At 38.1% G+C, this 23,726-nt stretch overlaps 1 protein-coding gene across 5 annotated transcripts in view; it reads left to right on the top strand.

Annotated features, from left to right (window-relative positions):
- Window positions 1–23,726, top strand: part of dlp (glypican dally-like) — a 229,421-nt gene that overhangs the window by 186,920 nt on the left and 18,775 nt on the right. For all 5 annotated transcript variants that reach the window (XM_073987943.1, XM_073987944.1, XM_073987945.1 and 2 more), the window contains one exon: window positions 15,693–15,857. In XM_073987943.1, the coding sequence (XP_073844044.1) occupies window positions 15,693–15,857 (165 nt within the window). The remainder of the gene's footprint in view (window positions 1–15,692; window positions 15,858–23,726) is intronic.

The following is a 23,726-nucleotide window of genomic DNA, read 5'->3' as shown; positions in this document are numbered from 1 at the left end:
CTTTTTGTAAAGGTTAAGCAGATCCTAAATATCTACAATGCACGCGGGATCTCTTACACAATTCTAGCTCTTCTTGCGTTTGTTCTCATGCCAGAAACCCGAACTATCTATAACTCTAAATTACCAAAATCTCTCAAATACTTAAGACCCTCTGCAAAAGGTGATTCTCCAATCAGCAACAAGACTTATACAACACCAGCCGCAAGAAGGACAACCTCTTACTGAGATTCGTCCTTTCCAATGTCCGTCTGTCTGTGTGGCACAACATAACTCTCAGAAGGATCAGCCGTTTTGATCCAAACTTTGCCACTCGTAATATTTTGTCCTAACTTAGATCTAACTGATGGGCAAAAGGTTGCCCTCGCAGCCGCTATTAGGATGATATAATTTTTTTCGAGGGCTAGTCAATACCCTCAGATATAATAGTACAATAAAATTTGCCGGCACCAACTAAAATCACTGATGAGCTAGCTAATTTACGAATTGAGTATCCGATTTGGCAGACACTTTATTTCAAGTTAAAGTAAGGTCTATACACCTACGGGTACCTCACAAAAGTTCAAAATGTACGCTGCAGTGCAGTTTTGTTTTGAAAATTTCATCGAAGTTCTTGTGAATGGATCTGATTAAAACCAGAAAATTTGTTCATGCTTCTGACATTTTAGAGCTTTAATCAGGTGAAAGGCCACTTCCCGGATCGTTTCGAAACAGCGGGTAGCCGTTGTGATCATGACAACAACATTATAATTTGTATATATGAAAAAACCTTTACTTCCTTGGATATGTTACCCAAAATATCCGAATATTTAGGATCACTATTTCATACACTTCATACACTTCTCTGCAGCCGACTTTTTCCTTAATCTCAGTTTCACAATTTCAATTGGCATGGTTGACGGTATCAAAAGCCTTCGATAGGTCAAAATTCACCAGAATCCATGCTGACATTAGGCAGCTGGGAAAATGTTACTCATCCCTAGCGACATGAGAGAAATTAGCCTGTAAAATTCGCATGTCTGGCGTCCACCCTGCTAACTTTCCAGGCTTCTGATACAATGACTATGGGTGGCTAACGACAAATTGAGGACACTTGTCATATACTCAACTCCGGTTTCATCCAGTTGCTTAAGCAATACCATTAAGATTCCGTGTAAACCCAAAGCTTCGGATGATTTCGCGTTTTGGATGACATCTGCAACTTCTATCAACGTAATTTGTGGTCGGCCTCCTCGGCTGTGAAAGATCAATGTTGCATTGCTTTAGGTAGTGTAGCCGTTTATACCCAGCAAAATAAATTGGAAGCAGTGCAATGTAGACTACTTCTATCACGGCATGTTTTGATGCAGTTCAAACGGAGTCATGAAAAAGGCACTCCATTCCTCACATTTTAACCGCTTTTGGATGCAATCCAAAGAATCACATCCATTTGCAGTTAAAATGCAGTGCCAAGGGTCAGTTAAAATGCAGTGCTACGGAGTGCATCTTTCAGTAGTCACGCTCTTGTAGTCATGAGTGAAAATGCATAATTGGATGTACTTCCAGATTACTTGTACATATAATTTAACTGCATCTTTGGAGGCAAACATTTTGCTGGGTACTCGCTACTAACCTGCTGAGTTCAAAAGTAAGTTCATTAATTCTTGGAGTTCTAGGAAGCAGACCATAATTGCCCATAAAATTCTGTACTCGATGTTTGATGATTTACTCGACCCATGGAGTTCATCTTCCATGACAACGCGATCCAGCATAAACTTGGTTTCCTTTCTTCTCGAATATTTGCTGCATTCAACATATGTTATTTAACTGGTATTCACGCTTGTTGTATCGGCAATAATCATCACAATTGATCCCCACAGATTTAACACATCTAATAGATTCTGGAGACCTTCTGCCACAGGAAAATAATTGGAAAACAAAAGACGAAAATTCGTCACCCTTGTCCATATGTATCACTTTTGAATACTGAATTTCACATAATTTTTCTGCATGCATATCATTTTTTTAAATGGGAAAAATTCAAACACCATTTACCAAAAATTACAGAATATTTTGTATATCAAATATCACAAAATTCTTTTTCAAAACTTTTCCCATAAAAAAACACACAACAGTCTTTAAAACTTTAAACAATTATTTGAATATTTCTCAAATAAATTTTGTTCCAAAAAACATAATTGTTTTCCCCATGGAACAATGTTTGCTGCCTAAATTAGCGATAATGAAATCGAGCAAGTTTACTTACAGTCTATCTGAATGAATATAAGAAGAAGAGAAAACATTTATATTTATAAATTATTCCTCTGAGGAATATTAACACATCTCAAAAGTGATTACTTGCCACAAATATGTTTGGAGACACCATACTTGCACACACATTTACACACATGTAAAAGGAAAATATTAATATTTTTCTTTCATTGCGTAGATGCGTATGTAACATATGATGAGCAAAAACTCTTCATATTAGGATGTACCGCGGGTTGAAAATTTCTAAATAAAAAATTTTAAAAAATACAACCAATAAGAAATTCAGGTATCGGCACTAATACAAACGCATTGTTTGCGGTCTCACGCATACGACTCTCTCTCTCTAGCTTTCTCCACAAACAGCGTGTGCGTTAATGCATTGCTAAAATTAAAAACCATTGAAACAAGCGACAGCAAAACCTTCTTCATTGACTTCTGAACGAAGACTGAATGGTGGTTGTTCTGTTGTTATTCTCATCAAGGGCACGTGTGCCCCTTTTTGCCGGATGCTGAAGAAATTACATAATACGGTCGTATGATTTCAAATACTATATTCCATATTTACATTAGGCAATTTTCCTTGCGGCAATTGTCAGTTTGTAGGTGAGAGAGTGTGTTGAGAGGCAAAGGTTCACCATATGCCTCACCCATCTCTCTCACCATCAAATTGACAATTGCCGCAAGGAAAATTGCCTAATGTAAATATGGACTTAAATTCGACATTTTAAAGTAAAAACTTACTTTTATTCACTCCACTATTCTATTGTAGTAATTTTTTCTAAAAAAAATACAACCATATTGCTGAAGTCATTTCAGGCAAAAGAATTAAAGTCTTCTTTAGATTCCACTAAAGAAGAAATCATCATCTAAGAAGTTTTCACTTCATTTTCCAAACATCCTATATTCATTAGTTCTTCCAACCATAATGACTGAACATTTCCCCAGCAAAATTTGACGGAAGGTGTTCTTTGCGATGACGTGATTTCATGTCATCTTTTGCATTCAGGAAGGAAGCCGTGAAAGATCCGATCTTTTCATTAGGATTTGAACCACTGCAAAGGAAGTCGTGAAAGATCCGATCTTTTCATCAGCATTTGTACCCATTCCATCGATCCAATAGAGATGATGTTTGTGTTTTTATTTACACACCTGTTTATTTTCATTTTGGTATGTTCCAGTACAGCAAAAATCTACTAATTTTTACTATTTTTTCCGATAACATAAACGAAAAATTGTTATCGTAGTAAAAATAAGTAGATTCTTGCAGTTTCTGGTACAGACCAAAGTTGTTAGAACTGTCGTCGTGATGTTGTCTTACATTTCCTGCATATCAAACAACTAAAACTTCTAAACAATTGGTATTATATGAAGTCCCAACCATCGAGCTAAAAATAGAATCGGACTGCACACATTGCTATTTTAAAAGTTCCCTTGTCTGTTCTAAATCTGACATAGAATGAAATCAATCAAATCTCGCTTCTTGAAATTTGAAAAAAAAGTCCGAAACGAAAAGGAACAAGAATCTGAAAATAAAGAAGAAACTACTTTTGGAAAGAAACAATTAAAAATAAATTAATTAAGCATAAATGGTATTTTCCATAAAAAGTCTCTCCTCCCCGTTCGTTACATTTTGTTCTTAGAGATCCCTAAAGCAAGCCGGGTTGTAGATCCCTACATATTTCCGTCACTAAACAAAAGAGTATAAATTACCAAAATGTTGTTATAAAATAACAAAATTATAAAATAAAAGTAATTTACGAAATAAAAATACTTAAAGGAGTGCATTTGGAGTCCATGTCGAAATCTGAACTGGTGATGGGAAGATAATTGAAAAAACCTTTTGTAAGATGAAAGAATATCAGTTGCGGAGAACGGAGGAAGTAATCTTTTGCGTTGCAGCGGTGGTGATTACATTGCAATTTTGGATGTAAACTTTTGAAAAACTAAACTGATAAATTAATTGTAGTTATTTCATGAATTCGTTTGAATTAATAAAGAGTTTTGTTTTTCATGAAAACCATATTTCAATACAGCATTTCCATTTTCCAAACAATACATGAAAATTTCATGCCAAGGGGTTGGTGAAAATGACAATCCAAAGCATTGGTTAAAATGACATGTCAAAGCATGGGTGAAAATGACGTGTCAAAGCATTGGTGAAAATGACATGTCAAATCATTGGTGGAAATGACATGCCAAAGCATTGGTGGAAATGACATGCTTAGGATCCAGAAAAGAACGTCATCTTTTGGGGTCCACGCTCATATAAAATTCATCGATGAAGATGCTAAAAAGATGACATGCTAGATCACTTGCACCCATGATTGAATGTCATCTTTGGCATCGAACATTTTGCTGGGTTCCCTTACAAATGTTAAAATTTTAAAATATCATTAAAATAAATTACACAAATTTCCCTTTTCTCATAACTGAGCTCTTCAAGATATGTACATACATATTTTAATGATGAAGAGACAGAAGTTATGAACAACAAAAATGGTACCACAAAGTTAGGCGACGACACACTTCGTATGTAGAAAAACTTTAATTATGTGGTACGTATATAAACATTATAAATTTAACACTTTTGGCATGAACTTCATGAAAACTAGAAAAATGAATAAAATACCATTGCATGAATATAAAAAAGGGGCGTTTAGTATGAAAAAATGTCCCACAACTTGACAACATGTCCAACATTTGGGTGGTACCCCCAAACACATGTGTGGTTAATTTATGAGTTAGGAGGCAGTTATTTGTTGTCCAGCACCCAATTGTTGGTAATTGTTATTGTGTTCATGTCGTAAAAAACAAACATAATTACATTTAACCTTTTGTACGACCAACTAACACATACTCATGGATATAATTTAGTAAAAACACATACAAACATAAATAATACAAGGTTAGAATGTGGCAAAACTAGTGGACAAATGGTAATGTTGTAACATTTGCTTTTAAGCTTTTTGTAATTTGTGTTTATTTGTAAATGGTTTAACATTCAAAAGAGATGCTTTGGATAGGAGGATTTTCAGTAACTTAGGAAGCTTTATGAATGTAAAAATGGTGTAAATCTTATATGTTTACAAACTAATATTGGAAATTCCAAAAAGATAATGGACACTGGGCATCATACAAATCGAGATCTAGATAAAGGTTGTGCGACCTGTGTAAACAAACATTTTTAATTTTTTTTTATTAAATTCAGGTCAAATCACCATACTCTGGGAAAAAATATGCTTGGTCTGACGATATTTGAAGAGCAAAATGTGTATTGTAAAGATATTGTCAGATTCGATATAATATTGTCCATCCAACCATAGTTTTTGTCTTAGTGGGTGACGTATGGGATGAAAGATACCAAGGAACGGTCCTGACCGGCTTTAACATGGTAAAGTCCAGGATTTATCTTGGTCCCTCTCTCATCTCAAGTGGACACTGACCTCCCCGTGGTGTCACCTGGGGAGCTGCCTTTAACACCCGTTAAAGGTAGTGAGCTAACATGTGCCGCGCGTTCACTTGGGTTTGGACGTCGGGTTAGTACTAAAATCAGTACTTGGATACCAGAGACCTCCACCAAAGAATCCATGGTATGACCAGCAGTGCCGTGCTGCTACCGAAGAAAAAAATGCGGCATATAGGGCTACTTTACAATCAGTAGCAACGCGTAGCGCACGAGAAAGGTATCGGGAGAAAAGGAGAGAGGAGAAACGTCTTTTCCGCAGGAAAAAGAGAGAGATGGAAAAGAGGGAGTGTGAACAAATAGAGATGTACAGGAGACAGAACGAAGTCCGAAAATTCTACCGAAGAGAGAAGCATCAAACTGAAGGCTTTGGTACAGGCATATTCTCCTGTAAAGACCAACAAGGTAATTTGGTAACTGATACAGATAGTGTGCTTAGGATATGGAAAGAAAATTTTTCCAAACTGTTGGAATCCGATAGCAGTGAAGATGGCGAAGATACCACAGATCCAATCTCAGAAGATGGTATTGAATGTATACCGCCCAGCTAGGATGAGGTAAGGACAGCAATAAACCAGCTGAAGAATAATAAGGCGGCAGGAGCAGATGGCCTACCAGCCGAGCTGTAAAAAACCGGAGGCGACACGCTGATAAGGTGTATGCATCAGCTAGTTAGCACCATCTGACAGGAAGAACGCGTACCCGACGATTGGAACGTGAGCATCCTATGTCCAGTCCACAAGAAGGGTGATAAGACTGCACAGTGGTCCCACTTGTATGGGAAGGTGCGACAAAAATATTTATAATCGTCGGATCAATCTGATTTTTTCAGTATATGCTAAAAATAAGTAAAAAATACTTTAGCCAAAAAATCATCAATATGGGTCCAGTTTTTCCTATAGCCCCCATGTAGCGATACCACCCGATTTCATGTATTTTGAAGCTTTTATCTACATTTTCAGCCCTAATTGGCTGTACTTTGGTATTTGGGGTTCGCAATCATTAAAACCCTTCTGCGCCAAAAATTGTGCGCTTAGGTACAGGTTTCGGTATAGCCCTCATATTACGGTACCTCCCGATTTCAGGTATTTTGAAGATTTTATCAACATTTTCGGTCCGAATTGGTTGTAATTTGCAATTTGGAGTTCTCAATTACCAAAAACCTTCTGCGCCAAAAATTGTGGTCTTAGGTCCAGGTTTCGGTATAGCCCTCATATTAGGGTACCTCCCTATTTCAGTTATTTTGAAGTTTTTATCTACATTTTCGGTTCAAATTGGTTTTAATTTGCTATTTGGAGCTCTTAGTGGTCAAAAAACGTCTCCGACTGGTATCGTGGACAGGAAAAGAAACAAATTATTCCATTTGAGGTCAGAATATTTCATGGTAGGGGATATAATAAAGTTCGGTGCGACCTAACTTTACATTTTTACTTGTTTTTCATTTTATATGTAGCATCATACATATATCAAAAATATACAAATGTAAAAAATACACTCATAAGTAGATCCCAAAACAAAAATGTCTAAATTATTAAAGAAAAAACTCAAAACAAACAATTAAAACACAAAACAAAGAAGAAACTGAGCATACAGTAATACGGCATATTCACTGAAACGACCAGAGGCATCGTCAGTATTTTTAATGTCACGCACGAAAGCGCAAATATATGCAGCTGGAACCAAATTTTTTGTAAACTTGACACTATTTCGAACATTCTTCAAAAAATTTGGAGAGTGGCGAAGGATGGCGAAGTTAGTAAAACTCAACTTCAATTTTTAGGACTTGGAAACAAAAATCCACAAAAAAGTATTATAAAAATGCGATTTCAAGCACGTTTTATGCGAATAATGTGTACAAAATTTTATGCAAAAGTAATTAGAAAACCGTGTACTCAAACTTCCATTTCGAAAAAAATAATTTCATCCTTTCAATTTTGAGTTACTTGCATTGTAAGATGTCACAACCTTACTGATGTTTCTAAAGTTTTTAAGAGAACATATGTAAATGTCAACTTCTTCTGTTTTGTCTTGTTAAATACCGTTATAAATTACAAAAACAGTGCTGGAATATTAAAATATAATATGTTTAGAGATAATTTGCTGAATTGTCGCAGAGATTTGCTGATATCGATTTTTCGATTTTTGTCGCAGGTTGGGACCAGTGTGGACTGTGTGCTCCAATTACAGGGGCATAAGTCTGCTCCCGATTGCATATAAGATAGTATCTGGCATATTGTGTGAGAGACTAAAGCCTATGGTCAATTAAATTATTGGACCCTATCAGTGCGGCTTTAGACCTGGTAAATCCACCATTGACCAGATAATTACCTTGAGACAAATCCTGGAAAAGACCCAAGAAATGCATATCGACACCTTCCATCTTTTCGTCGATTATAAAGCAGCATTCGACAGCCCTATACGTTCAAAGGTGTTCCAAGCCATGTCTGATTTTGGTATTCCTGCAAAGCTCATTCGGCTTTGTAGAATGACGTTAACTGAGACGAGATCCTCAGTTAAAATAGGAAAGAACCTCTCCGAAGAGTTTATTACCAAAAGAGGTTTCAGACAAGGAGACGGCCTGTCGTGTGATCTATTCAACATCCTGCTGGAAAAGGTCATACGAGACGCGAAGGTCAAAAGAAATGGAACGATATACACGAACAGCCATATGTTACTGGCTTATGCCGACGACATTGACATCATGGGTAACATGGAAGTAACTGACACCTTTGCAAAAGTCGAAAGAGAATCTGCTAAAGTTGGTCTGGCAGTAAACGGCGAAAAAACCAAGTTGATGGTATCGATGCGTAATATGTCCACTAACCCCGCACCATCTGTGAATGTTGGTACCTACAATTTTGAGGTAGTAAAGGTCTTCGTCCACCTCGGCACCGCCATAAACACAACAAATAACATCAGTTGTGAAATACGAAGAAGAATAGTGTTGGCTAACAGATGCTACTTTGGGCTGAGTAAGCAGTTTAGGAATAAAGCCACCTCTCGTCAAACAAAAGTAACACTTTACAAAACACTGATACTACCCGTGCTAATTTATGGTTCCGAAGCATGGGTACTTGCTCAAGCAGATAAGGCAGTGCTTGGTGTGTTCGAGATAAGAATTCTTCGAAAGATCTACGGGCCAATCTGTGTTGACGGCGAATATCGACGTCGTATGAACAACTAGCTGTATCAACTATACAATGACATCAATGTAGTTGAACGAATCGAGATACAACGATTGCGATGGCTAGGCCATGTTTTAAGAATGAGTGATGATAAACCCGCTAAAAAGGCGTATAAATACGGGCCGCATGGAGGTTCTTGCAGATCTGGAAGGCCAAAGCTTCGTTGGATCGAACAAGTCAAACGAGATATCAGAAAGCTACATATCCCAGATTGGGAAAATACGGCAGCAAACAGAGAGGATTGGTAATTTTTTTTTAGTTCGGCTTGTGGAACAAATGTTCTGTAAAAGGCCAGCTAAGTAAGTAAGTAAGGATCCCTAGCAAAAACTTCATCACCCCATAACGCGAAAGTTCGACTCACGGCGGATCTGTCCTTCAGGGTTCTTAATATACTCACCAAGGAATTTCTTCCCCAAGAGGAATTTTTCGTGCCCCAGACTTTCACCTCCATTTTGTTGCACAGTGTTATCGAACATTTCATACACGACAGGAGGGAAAACTTCTCTATGCCCTTGAACAGCTTGGTATGGTTGACGGTATCAAAGGTCTTCGACAGGTCAATAGCCATCATTCGGTTGCACGCTCTGTTCTGGTTCAGTTCTCGACTTATATATGTGGATATGGCGTGTATTTTCCGGAATCCATTATTGGGAGGAGTAGGACCTCTAGAGTCTTCGCTACTGGCGAAAGGAGGGATATCGTCTCTGCTGGCAAATTTGTCTGTCAAGGCTTCTGTAGTGCGATTCTCTAACTCATCTTTTGAGTTACCGACAAATGTCGATAAAAATAAAATGCAAAATTATGAATGAGAAGTACAAAAGCTGACAACACAGTTGCTATCGTTGGAACTTTACGACAACTTTCTTTTGATCGCAAACTTACCGAAAAATAGCGTTAATTACCGAATTTATTAGCATTTTAATTTTACCGGTTTTTGTCGGTAACTCATGAAATGAGTTAGAGAATCGCACTACTGATATATGGTTGGCTAACGATAAATTGTCAAATACTCAACCAGGGTTCATCCAGTTACTTAACCATTTCGATTGAGATTTCGTGTGGGCCCAACACTATGGATGATTTCGTGTTTTGAATGACATGTGCAACATCGCTCATCATAAATTGTGTTTGTACCACCTCGGCTGAGAGGTTGTGGCATACTACTATTCGCCCTATCAATCTCGGGATGCTCTGCTGTTTAAAATAGCATCTATTCGGACCTGTCACGCCATTGAAAGTAACAGCCGTTCTATCATTTTTCTTTCCTGGATTCTAAAGTTATTTAACTTTTTCCCACAATTTATTTAATTCTTCGGTACCAATGTTGTATTGCTTCAGGTGGTCTAGCTATTTTTCCCGATTATGCTTGACATCAGGAGTAAGTTTCCTAACTCTTAGGTCCTCGTACGATGAAGCTCATCACGCCCATTTGCTAGTCCCTTCTCTCGCCTCTGCTGCGAAATTTTGTCTAATTTCGGGTATGTAGTAAGCGGCTGCAGCTGTGGTGATGTCGCGGAATATTATCTCAGCTATCCGAAGATCTGAGGGAATTGGCAGCTCTCTGAAGCGGTGATTGGTAAATTATCTGAACCCTTGTCAATCAGCTTTTCCATGGTTCAGAAAAGTACGGCGGTCAGATGTTATGAAGTCGTGTGGTCATTAAACGGAGGCGGTGATAGAAAGTGGTATCAGCAAAGGAGATGACGGATTGCCAGGACAAAGGATCAGGGTGCAGTCTGGCGAGATGTGCACAGAGGAAACAAGTTGATTAAAAATCAACACCGTATGGTGTCAATATGAGCACATGCGTGCTAAATTTTTAATATTTCGACCACAGACGTTCTCACTTTGACCACGGTACGTTGTCAATTCTCGAAAGCATCGACACCATCTCGTTATCAAGTTGAAACGGCGTGCTCATTTCGACCACAAACGATATGGAATGGTGTCATTTTTTCTCTGGGTGCGGTAATCTTCTCTTATCCTCGCAGTAGCATCTACGTTTACCGAGAAAAATGTGGAGCTATCAATATTCTCGGCCAGCGCTGCACCCCTCTGCTCATTGCGTAGGGTGAAATAACATAGCTCACGATGAGCAGTGAGATATTCAAGGCACCAGAAAGGGTATATAACGCATTTTTCATTGATGACAACTCACCCGAACTTGTAATTTCTATTAATTGCTGACTTGTAGTATTTTTCACACAATTACAATTAGAAGTTATACGCTTTTTGTACAATTATTTAAAATCTATGTCCCCCCATAACAGAAAGTTTTCCCAAGAAATCATTTCAATCTCTTCTTTTGTAATTCTAGTTCATTAGAATAGGAGTCTTTGTTGACTTCCTTTTACATACAATCGACATAAAAGAAAATATCTGCAATTCCCATAACCGGAAATGAAACCAATGTAACTACGCGTTAAATACATTGACAAAGAGTCTATTTCTTTGAAATTATAATGGTATATTTGCCCCCATTCCCCGCCCCATCTCTCTGTCTCCTTTACTTCACTCAGTTGTACCTGAACATTTATCACCGGGTTTTGTGAATTTCATTGATTTCGCCTTTGGCGAGACAAAAATCTTCATTACAACACAAATCTATAAGCATTTGCCTCGGCACAAAGGAAATAAACCATTTACAGAAGAGAGAAAAACAAATATTTTCTATCCATCCATAGACTGACTGGTGGCATGAAAAAAATCATATCTACTGTTGTGTTGAAGGCCATCTATCTATGGATGAATCGCTGTGGTGGACCATGTTTGTAAGTTGTTGCATCTGCCAGTGCAACCAATGACATTCCTTGGATAGGTAGGTAGGTGATGATGATTACCGTCGTTGACTATGGCAACTATTATATTGGTTCAATAGAGGTGGATGCCTATGACATCTACCAATCCATTGATGAAGATGATGGTGATGCTGTGTTTGTGACATTAATAGCTTTGTATTTGGCTTGTCAACTAAAACTTGATTAGAGCTGCTAAACAAGTAAATATTTAAATCCACTTTACTCATGATCGACTGGCAATTGTATGTATGTATATTTTGTTTTAGAATTGTGATACATGAATGATAAGAGGCAGTATGGAATACGCACCTTACTAAAGGTATTCATTCAATGATATTGTGTGGTAGCAAGTACTCAAACGTAATATCCACCAACACAATTACAATTCTAATATTGCTCTTAAAACCAGTCAAAATCCTCTTCGTTTGCTATACATCTGTGCTGTTGCTGGCCCACTCAAAACATTCCACAATGTAGGGTTATGTTTGCATCTCCTGATAGCTTCAACATCCAATAGAGTAATAGATTTTTCTGCATTATTGCTTTTAAGTTTGTCCTACACACAATCCTCAAAGCTTAGTATAAAATAAGTAGTGGTTTTGGCGTTGTTGTTGTTGTTGTTGTTGTCGATTTGATTCCATTACATACCTTAATGGTGCGAATGTGTTAAATGCTTAAATAAATGTATTTGTAGTTGTTATTTTGTCATCCGTCGTCGTACTCTTCGTCACTTAAATGATGATGTAGACAGGAAAAATGACATTGCATGAAAGGTAGCTTTATGAAAATTTAGTGAAAATTAAATTCTATGTACTTAAAGACTAAAGGAAGGAGGAAACATGTTAAATCCGGGATGGGATTGATGGTAGGTTAATTCAGGTCAATTCGCCCCTGCAATTGAATTTCAACGGCCTAAGCAACAAGTCAGCAACATTTTAGACTTTATGAGTCGAAGAAATATCATGGTCGCCGTGATCCAGGAAGTACACCGCGTCACATTTAGCTTGCAAAGCTAAGCATCGCGCAAGAAGCCGAGGAGGATGACTTGCCTTCCTTATACAACAGTCTGTCCAATAAAAAGCTATATCGCTTGAGTTTGACTCTAGGGGAATTGGCTCCGACCACCTGCTACAATCGTTTCTGTCAACAGGTTACCCAACTTCATAAGCCTTGACAGTCGCCATACTTTTCTGAACGATGGAAATGTTGGTATGCAAGTGTTCATAGAATTTACCTGATGGTCGAATTCCCGCAATTAGACCAAATTTCCTAGCGGAGGGAACGGGACAAATGAGCGTAATGAGCTTCGTCGCACGAACCCTGAAAACCCAAGAGTTAGTAAGTTATTGAAGTCAACAGACTTGTAAGAGAGCATAAGCAGAAAAAGAGGCCACTTTCTATCATCGTCTTGGTTAACAAACTACCCGACTTCATTACCTCTGACCGCCTTTCTTTTCTGAACCTGATTAGCAATTGTTCAGAGAATTTACTAATCATCGCCTCAGAGAGATACACAGTCGCTCAGATATTCGGGTAGTGAAGAGAATTTTCTGCGACATCGTCACAGCTACAGCCTCTCGCTACATACCTGCTGGTCAAATACCGGATTAGAACAGAATTTCCCAGCAGAGGCGAAGAGACTAGGACGAAGAGGAGTGTGATACGCCGTATAAGAGCCTTCTGAACCAAGGAAGTACCACCACAATTTACGATGGGCCATGTTGCTGATGTCATCCGAAACGCGAAATCAACCAAAGTGTTGGGCCCACATTGATGCTCAATGGTAATGCTTAAGCAACTGGATGAACCCAAAGTTGAGTATTTTACAAGTGTCCTCAATTTATCGTTTGCCACCCATTTAGTACCAAAGGCCTGAATAGTTGGCAGGGTGGCCCTACTGTTGAAGCTAAAGCACGAATGCCATCAAAACGAATCGTACAGACCGATTTCGCTCCTGTCACCAGCAGCGAAGATTCTAGAGGCACTACAACTCCCCACGATGAGACGCTTTTTCCCAGTTGCCCAGTTGCTATCTAACAATCATGGTGGCTCTTGATCGTCCGAAGGCCGTCCGTCAACCATGCCAACCTGTTGTAGAACATAGAGAAGACTTTACTGCAGCCATGTTTTGATAATCAATAGAAGTGGATGCGTGTAATTTGTGGAATTCAGAAATAGGAAGTATAAAACCCATAGAGTAAAACAGGGATATCTCCGAAAGTATTCAACCTCTATCTATCTGAATTTCCATAAACCACAGACGTCTTAGAAATCATAATGTATGCGGATTATTTGACGACCTTAGCTGAATGGACGAAATGAGATTCCATCTGAACATATTGGTCGATGGTATCCTGATTCCGACGTCTAACTGTCCCAAGTTAATGGGAGTGGCGTTCGATAGCATGTTTAAGTCTTCAGCTCATAACATAGCTATTTGTGACAGGATCTGAAGTAGAAACAAGGTCTTCAAGTTGCTGGCCGGCAGCATTTGGGGTACTGACAAGGAAACCTAGTTAATAAAGCAATAGGCCAGTCTAAGGTAATCTATGTGGCGCCATTGTGGAATTCAAATTTTAGCGCTATGCAGTGGAAGTATATTCAAATCTGCTAGAATGTCAATCTAAAGACTGCAACAGGGTAGGGTGACTCCTCATGGATTACATTCATAAGGAGGTGAAGATTTTGCCGCTACATCAGCACAACAAGATGCTGACGATGCGTGGGTGTTATTGCCATGAGCAACCCTGCCACAGGCGTCCTCCATCCAGACATGACAGAAAAGATCTTCATGGTAAAGAGAGCGATCCAAAGGTACAAACTAGACCTAGAATCTGATATGTGAAAGGTATACGGACAAACATATGTACCTTGTTACAACAACAACAATGGGCACCACCGTGGTGCAATAGTAAGCACACTATATGCACAGATTCGATTCCCAGGCCAGGCAACATCACATTTTCAGCAATGACAAAATTTACCCCTCAATGTAGGCGACATTTCCTGAGTATTCCAGCCTTCTCCATAAGTGCTATGGTAAGAAACGCTTTTCGGACTCGGCTAAAAAAAGTAGGACCCATATCATTGAACTAACGTGAAACGTGGTGCACTCATTGATATGAGAGAAGTCTCCATTGCCCTTTTGGGGATGTTTGTGAAAAATTCAAATTGAAGGTGAATAGTTTTAGAGGCCATTAATGACCTGATAACAAATTATTACCGTCCCACCTTAGCTTTTCTTAAATTTTAAGTTCTCTTTACTCTAATAAATGCCATCTCTTTAACAACTTTTATTTGTTTGCAATACCATTCCTCCATCTATAAAATTCAAAAGTGCAAAATCGACTAATACCGCCAGCACACGCTCGAATGCATTTCCTTTATTTTACATCTAATTCCTTCAATATCCCTTGTTATAGTTATTTGGTTGGTTTATGGTGGTGCTATGGATGGTGGTGTTCTTGTTTTTTTTTCTGTTGTTGTTGCTGCTGTGATGCTTTATTTGTTTTTCATCAGAAATCTTTGAGATTCTTGTTAAGTGCTTCTGGTTTCTCAACTACTTGGTAGAAATGTTCTAGTACCGCCGATGATGATGGTGATGCCATAGACTGTTCCTGGAAATTCCCACAAAGAATGCAGTTCTAAAATAGTTTCAAGCACTTGCTGCTGCTGCTCTCACACTTTGTTATTTTGTTTAACAAATATTGATTTAGTTCAGCACACTTCACTACCCGTCAGCATCACAATCATTATTGAGAATTCTGAAAATTTTGTAAGGTGTTTTGAAATCTACACAAACAAATCTCTCCCATAGCGGACTATATATTTAGTTAAGGCAAACTGTCAATAGTAGAAATATTCAATTAGCAAACTTTTTAAATGTGATAATTTATTTGTTTGATTGTTAATTTTTTGAGAGTTTAGTTTGTGTGATACTTCTTGATAAAAATTGTTATTTCATTATTAAATTTATGTTTTCCTTTTCCTTTATTTCAGAAATGGGTTTACGCTATTGTGAATCACCATCTGTGGGCACTTGTTGCACTCACAGCATGGAAACGAAAATGGCTATGCAGTCACGTCTACAATTGGAGAAACATTCCAAAGAGCAAATTCTAAAGTTGTCAAAAACGTTGAGTGATAAAGCGCAAAAATTTAATGGTAAGTACTCCATTACTCTCAATATTGGAAACGTTTTCATTATAATATACTTATATATAATATAAACGTCTTTGAATGAAGTTTCATCAATGTTGCGGTAGGTCCCTATTAGGGTGATGGCTTTTTTATAACCTCATATCCCTGTATCTATAGAAGACCGCTTTCTTTCAGAAAGGGCCTATGGAAGCCCCATAGAAAGGGTCTATAGTAGCAGTGTTCAATTGGGATCCCACGTGCTGTCGATGTGTGTCAATTTGCTCACTCACACAATTAGACAAGAGAACATTTCTTTTTGTTTTGAAAAATGGCATGTTGGGAAGTTACAAAAAAATTTGTTTATTAAAATAAACACAACTACAAAAAAAATTGTGTTTTCAAACAAACACAACTACAAACAAGTAAGAAAAGCGTTAAGTTCGGTCGGGCCGAACTTTTTATACCCTCCACCACAAATTTCAGCCATTTCGGTGGATTAATGTGGCCACAACCTTCAAAATACCGAAATTCGGAAGGTACGGTTCTATGGGGGCTATATGATGGCGTGGACCTATACCTACAAATTTCTGGGGGAAAGTTTTATACGCCTAAAGAAGACTAAATACCAAATTCCAGCTATATCGATGTGATAATGAGGCTAAAACGTTCAAAATATCGAAAATCGGGAGATATTGTATTATGGGGGCTATATCAACACGTGGACCTATATAAACATTTTATGGTAGAAATGTTTCTTAGCCTCTGGAAACACAAAATACAAAGTTACAACCGATTCTTTGGTCAAATGGGTCTAATACATTCAAAATATATTAAAATGACGCGTACTTTATATGGGGCTTTATATGGGGGCTATACCAAAACGTGGACCTATATAACCCAACTTTGGTAGGAATATTTTTTGGCCTCTGAAGACACAAAATACCAAATTACAACCAATTCTGTGGTCAAATGGGTCTAATACATTCAAAATTTATTAAAATGACGCGCACTTTATATGGGGCCTTATATGGGGGCTATACCAAAACGTGGACCTATATAACCCAACTTTGGTAGGAATATTTTTTGGCCTCTGGAGACACAAAGTACCAAATTACAACCAATTCGGTGGTAAAATGGGTAAAATATCTTAAAAATTCCTTAAAACGAGGACGCGTCACGCGTCATTTTGTATGGGGGCTATACGAAAGCGTGGATGATCAAGAATATATATACTTTGTGGGGTCTACAATGATTATTTCGAGTAGTTACAAACGTAGTGACAAACTTAATATACCCCCATCCTATGGTGGAGGGTATAAAAATGTATGCATTGGTGTGCACAGGCCTAGTCTATAGAAGCCACCTTTCATTCATAAAAGGGTCTATAGAAGCCCCCTTTCATTCAGAATGGCCTATAGAATCACCCTTACTTTTAGAAAGGGTCTCTGGAAGCACCCTTTCTTTCAGAAAGAGTCTCTGGAAGCACCCTCTCTTTCAGAAAAGGTCTACAGGAGCACCATTTCTTTCAGAAAGAGTCTATAGAAGCACCTTTTCTTTCTGAAAGGGTACCTGGAAGCACACTTTCTTTCATAAAGGATCTATAGAAGCACCCTTACTTTCAGAAAGAGTCTATAGAAGCACCATTTCTTTCAGAAAAGGTCTATAGAAGCACCCTTTCCTTAAGAAAGAGTCTATAGAAGCACCTTTTCTTTCTGAAAGGGTACCTGGAAGCACACTTTCTTTCATAAAGGATCTATAGAAGGGTCTCTGGAAGCGTCCTTTCTTTCAGAATGGGTCTTTGGAAACACCCTTTCTTTCAGAGAATGTCTCTGGAAGCACCCTTTCTTTCAGAGAGGGTCTCTGGAAGCACACTTTCTTTCGGAGAGGGTCTCTGGAAGCACCGTTTCATTCAGAAATGGTCTATAGAAGCATCCTTTCTTTCAGAAAAGGCTATAAAAGCACCCTTTCTTTCAGACAGGGTGTCTGGAAGCACCCTTTCTTTCAGACAGGGCCTCTGGAAGCACCCTTTCTTTCAGTCAGGGTCTCTGGAAGCACCCTTTCTTTCAGTCAGGGTCTCTGGAAGCACCCTTTCTTTCAGACACAGTCTCTGGAAGCATCCTTTCTTTCAGACAGTGTCTCTGGAAGCACCCTTTCTTTCAGACAGGGTCTCTGGAAGCACCCTTTCTTTCAAACAGGGTCTCTAGAAGCACCCTTTCTTCCAGGCAGGGTCTCTCGAAGCACCCTTTCTTCCAGGCAGGGTCTCTCGAAGCACCCTTTCTTTCAGACAGGGTCTCTGGAAGCACCCTTTCTTTCAGACAGGGTCTCTGGAAGCACCCTTTCTTTCAGACAGGGTCTCTGGAAGCACCCTTTCTTTCAGACAGGGTCTCTGGAAGCACCCTTTCTTTCAGACAGGGTCTCTGGAAGCACCCTTTCTTTCAGAAAGGATCTATAGAAGCACCCTTTCTTTCAGAAAGGATCTATAGAAGCACCCTTTCTTTCAGAAAGGATCTATAGAAACACCCTTTCTTTCAGAAAGGATCTATAGAAGCACCCTTTCTTTTAGAAAGGATCTATAGAAGCACCCTTTCTTCTTTTAGAAAGGATCTATAGAAGCACCCTTTCTTCTTTTAGAAAGGATCTATAGAAGCACCCTTTCTTTTAGAAAGTGTCTGTGGAAGTGCCCTTTCTTTTAGAAAGCATCTCTGGGAGCACCCTTTCTTTCAGAAGGGGTCTATAGAAGCACCCTTACTTTCAGAAAGAGTCTATAGAAGCACCACTTCTTTTAGAAAGGGTCTATAGAAGCAACCTTTCTTTCAGAAAGGCCTCTAGAAGCAACATTTCAGAAAGGGTCTCTGGAAGCAACATTTCAGAAAGCGTCTCTGGAAGCATCATTTCATTCATAAAGGGTCTATGGAAGCGCCCTTTCTTTCAGAAAGGGTCTCTGGAAGCACCCTTTCTTTCGGAAAGGGTCTCTGGAAACACCCTCTCATTCATAAAAGGTCCCTGAAAGCACCCTCTCTTTCAGAAAAGGTCTACAGAATCACCCTTTCTTTCAGAAAGAGTCCAGAGAAGCACCCTTTCTTTTAGAAAGGGTCTCTGGAAGCACCCTTTCTTTCAGAAAAGGTCTATAGATGCACCCTTTCTTTTCCAAAAGGATCTATAGAAGCAACCTTTCTTTCAGAAATCAACGTTATATATTTTTTTTTCTTCCCAAAATATGGGGAACGTTCAATATTTTCCCCCATAGTGCTTGAAGCTCTATAACAATTAGACCTATTCTCTCTCTCCGTCCTTTTGCAGTGGACGTAAGAAATTGTTGACGTGGTTTGCTAATATGCATCGGGGTGCACTCATTAATATTGGAGAAGTCTCCCTTGTCTCTTTGGGTATTTTTGTGGGAATATATATGTATATATATGTTTGCAACCTATAAAGAGGCATGAAAAAATATTCTCCGAATTTTATGAAATTTGCAAACATGTGGTTCTTGTTATAAAATAATTTTAATACAACTTAAAAAATCCATAAATTAAATATATGAAAAACTGTCAACAATTTGTCACTACTGCTGCGTGGGGTCATTTCGAAATACTGTACTATACGACCCCTTCCCTTTTAGCTCCATTCCTTACTTACACTGTGCAACATTTTTGAGTCAATCGCGTGCAAACAACTTCTGTCCGGAATTTTATGAAAGTAGAAGACCAATAGGCAAAACCCATATTTGGGTTTTGTTTTCTTAGATCGGGTTCGGTTGTTATGGCCTCATCTAAACATGGTTAAAAATCGAATTTTTAAAACAAATAGGGGCTGTACTCTGAAACCAATACGAATCTTGTTTTGACACCTGCAGCAAACTTGCAGATAAGAGCTAGAAGAAAATATTTGGAGGAATAGTGCACTCGAAAAACTGAATTTGCTGTCTCAAATTTTATAATCTAATATCTTAATATCTAAAAATTCTATAATTTGTGTATATTTCGCGGCGTATCTCCCAAAATGTTAAATTCTCTGGAATTCTCTGGAATGTAATACACAACTCTTCAGAACATTATATTGTTGTAAAATGCCTCTATCACCTTGTTTGTAGCAAATTTTTCAACAAAAATTTGGTAAATATTTCAATAATTCATTGAAATCCCCAACATGAGAATAAACAGCCTGTGTGAACATTGTTTGAAATAAGTTTTGTAAAAGGTATGTTATGAAATACCTCTTAAGCAACGCGAAATAACCATTTTAGAGTTTCAGAATGTTCTGAAGAATTGATGGTCACATTATTTGGAAAATTTTTAGAATGGTTACTTGTTTCAACTCCCAACATTCTAGTTGTTACTGACCAGAATTTCAGAAATTATGTAAACTTTTCTATATTTACACGAGTTTGATGCGCTAGATGCAGCTTTTCCTAGTTCATTTGTTTGACACATAAGTTCTACTACTTTAGGGCTACAATATTGCTGAAGACTGCAAAGCAAAATTCTTATTAGTTACGGAGACAAAGGTCCGATCACTTGAAAAAGGGTCATTTTAGGTCGGTTTTGATGAGGCCATAAAATCTAAACCCGATCTAAGAACACAAAACCCAATTAAGGTTTTTGTAGTCTCAATATGTACTTTCAGAAAATGCCCATTAGAAGTTGTTTGCATTTCCAGTGTTGCACAGTGTTATTAGGAAAGCAATAATATTTCATCTAACCCCCAATCATTTCGTTTGTTGTCAATTATTTATGGGCATAAATCATAAAAACATGACATTTTCCACCCCAGTTTCAAAATGATATTTTTTCTAATAAATCTGGTTTTAAATTCCAATTGTTAAACATATAAACACATAAACCACAAAAACACAAACAACAACAATACTGCATAAATCACTTCCTAAATACATACGTTTGTTTATAATTAGAATACATTTGACTTCCAACAGCGTGGAGCAGCAGTCAGTCAGTACTTGAAAAGGTACAATCCAGACCAACCCACCAACTCCAAACATTGTTGAAGTTGAACAAAAAACACACCAACTGACAAAAGCAACACAAAATTATAGCCGAAAATTGTTTAACACCCACTTGAGATGTTGAACAGCGGTAGGTAGGCAGGCAGGCAGGCGCAGCATCTATAGAAAACTCCACGACAATACAACACAACACCATCAAATTTTCAAGTAGCACCACATTTTGGAACCTCCTGAAAGAGGTTGCAACCTCAATATTTCTGTTTGTTGTTTGTCGTTTGAATATTTTTTGTGAATGAAAATTAAAAAATTGCCCTGGGTTAGAGGCGTCATTTAATGTTACATGTCATTTGGCACCCGGTTATTTTTTTCTACGTCTGCTGCTTTGACGCTTAACATCAACATGTAATTGTATGTTTAAAACCAGAATTAAATACATTATTGTGACAAAACAAGTAGCTGTGCTAAGCTATGGAGATAGACAGACAGTCACACAAATAGCAACATTTATTTTTGCTTGAAGAGACCTAAAGATGATTTGATTTCAAGTTGAAATATGACTAGACGTCTACGCCGCTACAAACCTGCAAGGCTTTTATTTCGTTGTTGTTGTTGTTGTTAGACTCAAGTGTCATGGTGTTTGGCTCGCACATGCGGGCTTCTGTTTAATTTTGTATTTTTATTTTTATTAAATGTGATTATATCAAACCAACCCATATTTATGCCGATTATCTCATGACTCTTGTAAATGTTAAATTACAAAAAGGAGTTGTTACTTTCAAGTAGCGTTCAAGAGGCGTTAATCTTGAGTGTTGTTAATTTTTAATCAGCTACGGAAATGCTTTTAATGATAATTATTAAAGAATGAATGTAACAGAAAAGGCAGCAAGGAAGACTTCTGCTATATCAAAATAATCGGGATGAATATATCTTTAGCTCAATGATTTGAGATCTCTTTTTATCACCGAGCCTCCTGTAACTGCATTTTTTCAAAAGTGCAAAGAAAGCACAACGTTGGGCGCCATTTTTGGCTGTGTTTTGAAGAAATTGGCTTACCAATCCTTCCAAAAATCGGATATGGTAACGTACGGACTTTATAGATATTAACCTTTTTATATCATTAGCCTTTAGGTTAAAGAGGGTATATATAATTTGATGCGACCAAAAATGTATCTCAGACAATGTTTCAGACAATTTGGAGTCGATTTAGCCATGTATGTCTGTCTCTCGAACGGCACATAGTTTAAGTTCGAAGATGAGCCATATCGGACACTACTTTAGGTACATCCCCACAAAAATTCAATAATTTTCGGAAAAATTTTGCTCACCATAAGTCTAACATCGTGAAATTTCTACCACAAATAGAAGATGTTCCATTATGGACTCTACTGGTTCACTCCTTCGATTACACACAAAATTTCGAAAAAGTTGAGTTTAAGACCTGGTCTCGAGTCGCTTTGATTTTTGTTGTAACAACTTGTATTCACTGTCCCATTACGACGGTACAAGTTTTTTCAGGGACAAGTCCATACATCCTGAGAAAATGGGCCGAATCTGTACAAACCCCCTATGGCACCAAGCGTAGTGACTGGAGCGCACAATAACTCTCGAACTAATCAACCCATTTGGTCCAAAATTTGGTCTTCGTAATATTTTGTCCAAACTCAATTTAATTTCGAAGATGGGCAATATCGATCCACTCCTTCGGGTAACTCCCACACAAAATTTCGGAAAAGTACAGTTTAAGACCTGCTCTCGAATCTCTTTGATTGTTGTAGTAACAAGTGTCCCTTAAGAGGATACAAGTTTTTCAGGGGCAAATCCATACTACCTGTGAAAATGGCTGTTCGAAGTTGGGCAACTCTGCATAGGGTACCTCCCCCAAAAGTTAAAAAAAAAATTCATAAAAATGGTACACGCCATATTTCTTGAACGAAGCAACAAATTTGGTCCAATATTTTGTCCAAATGTAGTTTAACTTCTATAAATATTAGATATCGATCTTCTCCTTAGGTTACCTCCCCCATAAAAGTTAAGAATTTTTGTTTAAATACAGTTTGGGGTCGAAAAGCTCTTGTGTTATACGGTGACCGCCTAAAATGACTGGTGGGCGCGATATTGATATCGAAAAGAAATGACTGCCAAAACAAAGTCCACTTCCAAAACGGACTATGTCGATACATTCCTTCAAGAACCTCCTCGGCAACACTTTTGAGCTTTAACCCTAATCCCCTTATTTGTCAGGAAGTACAAATGTCCAAAAAGGCCAAAAAATTCTGGAAAAACCCCTAAATACATGCAAAAAGAATTTTGGTTGTGTAGCCTGTTAGACGATCTTTCCGCAGATGGAAGTATGAATTCACATTGGCTAGGGGTATATCTCTGACGGCAAAGCCGACTGATACTTTTTACTTTTTTTAATAATATTACAAATGTCAATTTCATATAGAGTGCAAGAAAACCCCAACGTTGGGCGCCATCTTTAGCTGTTTTTGAAAAAGTGATGATCTCTGTGGTTTAACGAAAACTGTCACAATTTTTTATGTTCGTCCGTATATCTTTCAGTTATCTGGTTCTGATTGCTTTGTGTCCAGATTCAAAAATTCTGCAACCTAGACTGACAGCGTCCATAAAGAATCAGAATGCGAGTGGATTTAGCTGGGCAGTTAAACAAATGCAGCGTATCGTGCTGTAAAACTTCACATGCAAGACATCTGTTGGGTATCGTGCTATCAATCTGGACCCAATACGAATTGAAGCGGCTGCATCGTCCATTTCTTAAATGGGCTAAGGCCACTCGTGTTTGCTTTGACAGCTGCTGCGATGGATGGAGGCTGGTTTCCGAGTACGACATCAGTGTGAATGCTATGCAAGCTTATCTGGTAGGCTCGTTGATCTAGACGTTTTCGTTAGTACCTTTGGACATCGCCCTTTCT

The sequence above is a fragment of the Musca autumnalis genome, unplaced genomic scaffold (genome assembly GCF_047663935.1).
Source record: "Musca autumnalis isolate F117 unplaced genomic scaffold, ASM4766393v1 scaffold_4, whole genome shotgun sequence".
Classification (NCBI taxonomy): domain Eukaryota; kingdom Metazoa; phylum Arthropoda; class Insecta; order Diptera; family Muscidae; genus Musca; species Musca autumnalis.
The sequence above is the reverse complement of the archived record's forward strand: the minus strand, read 5'-3'. Positions and strand labels throughout refer to the sequence as shown.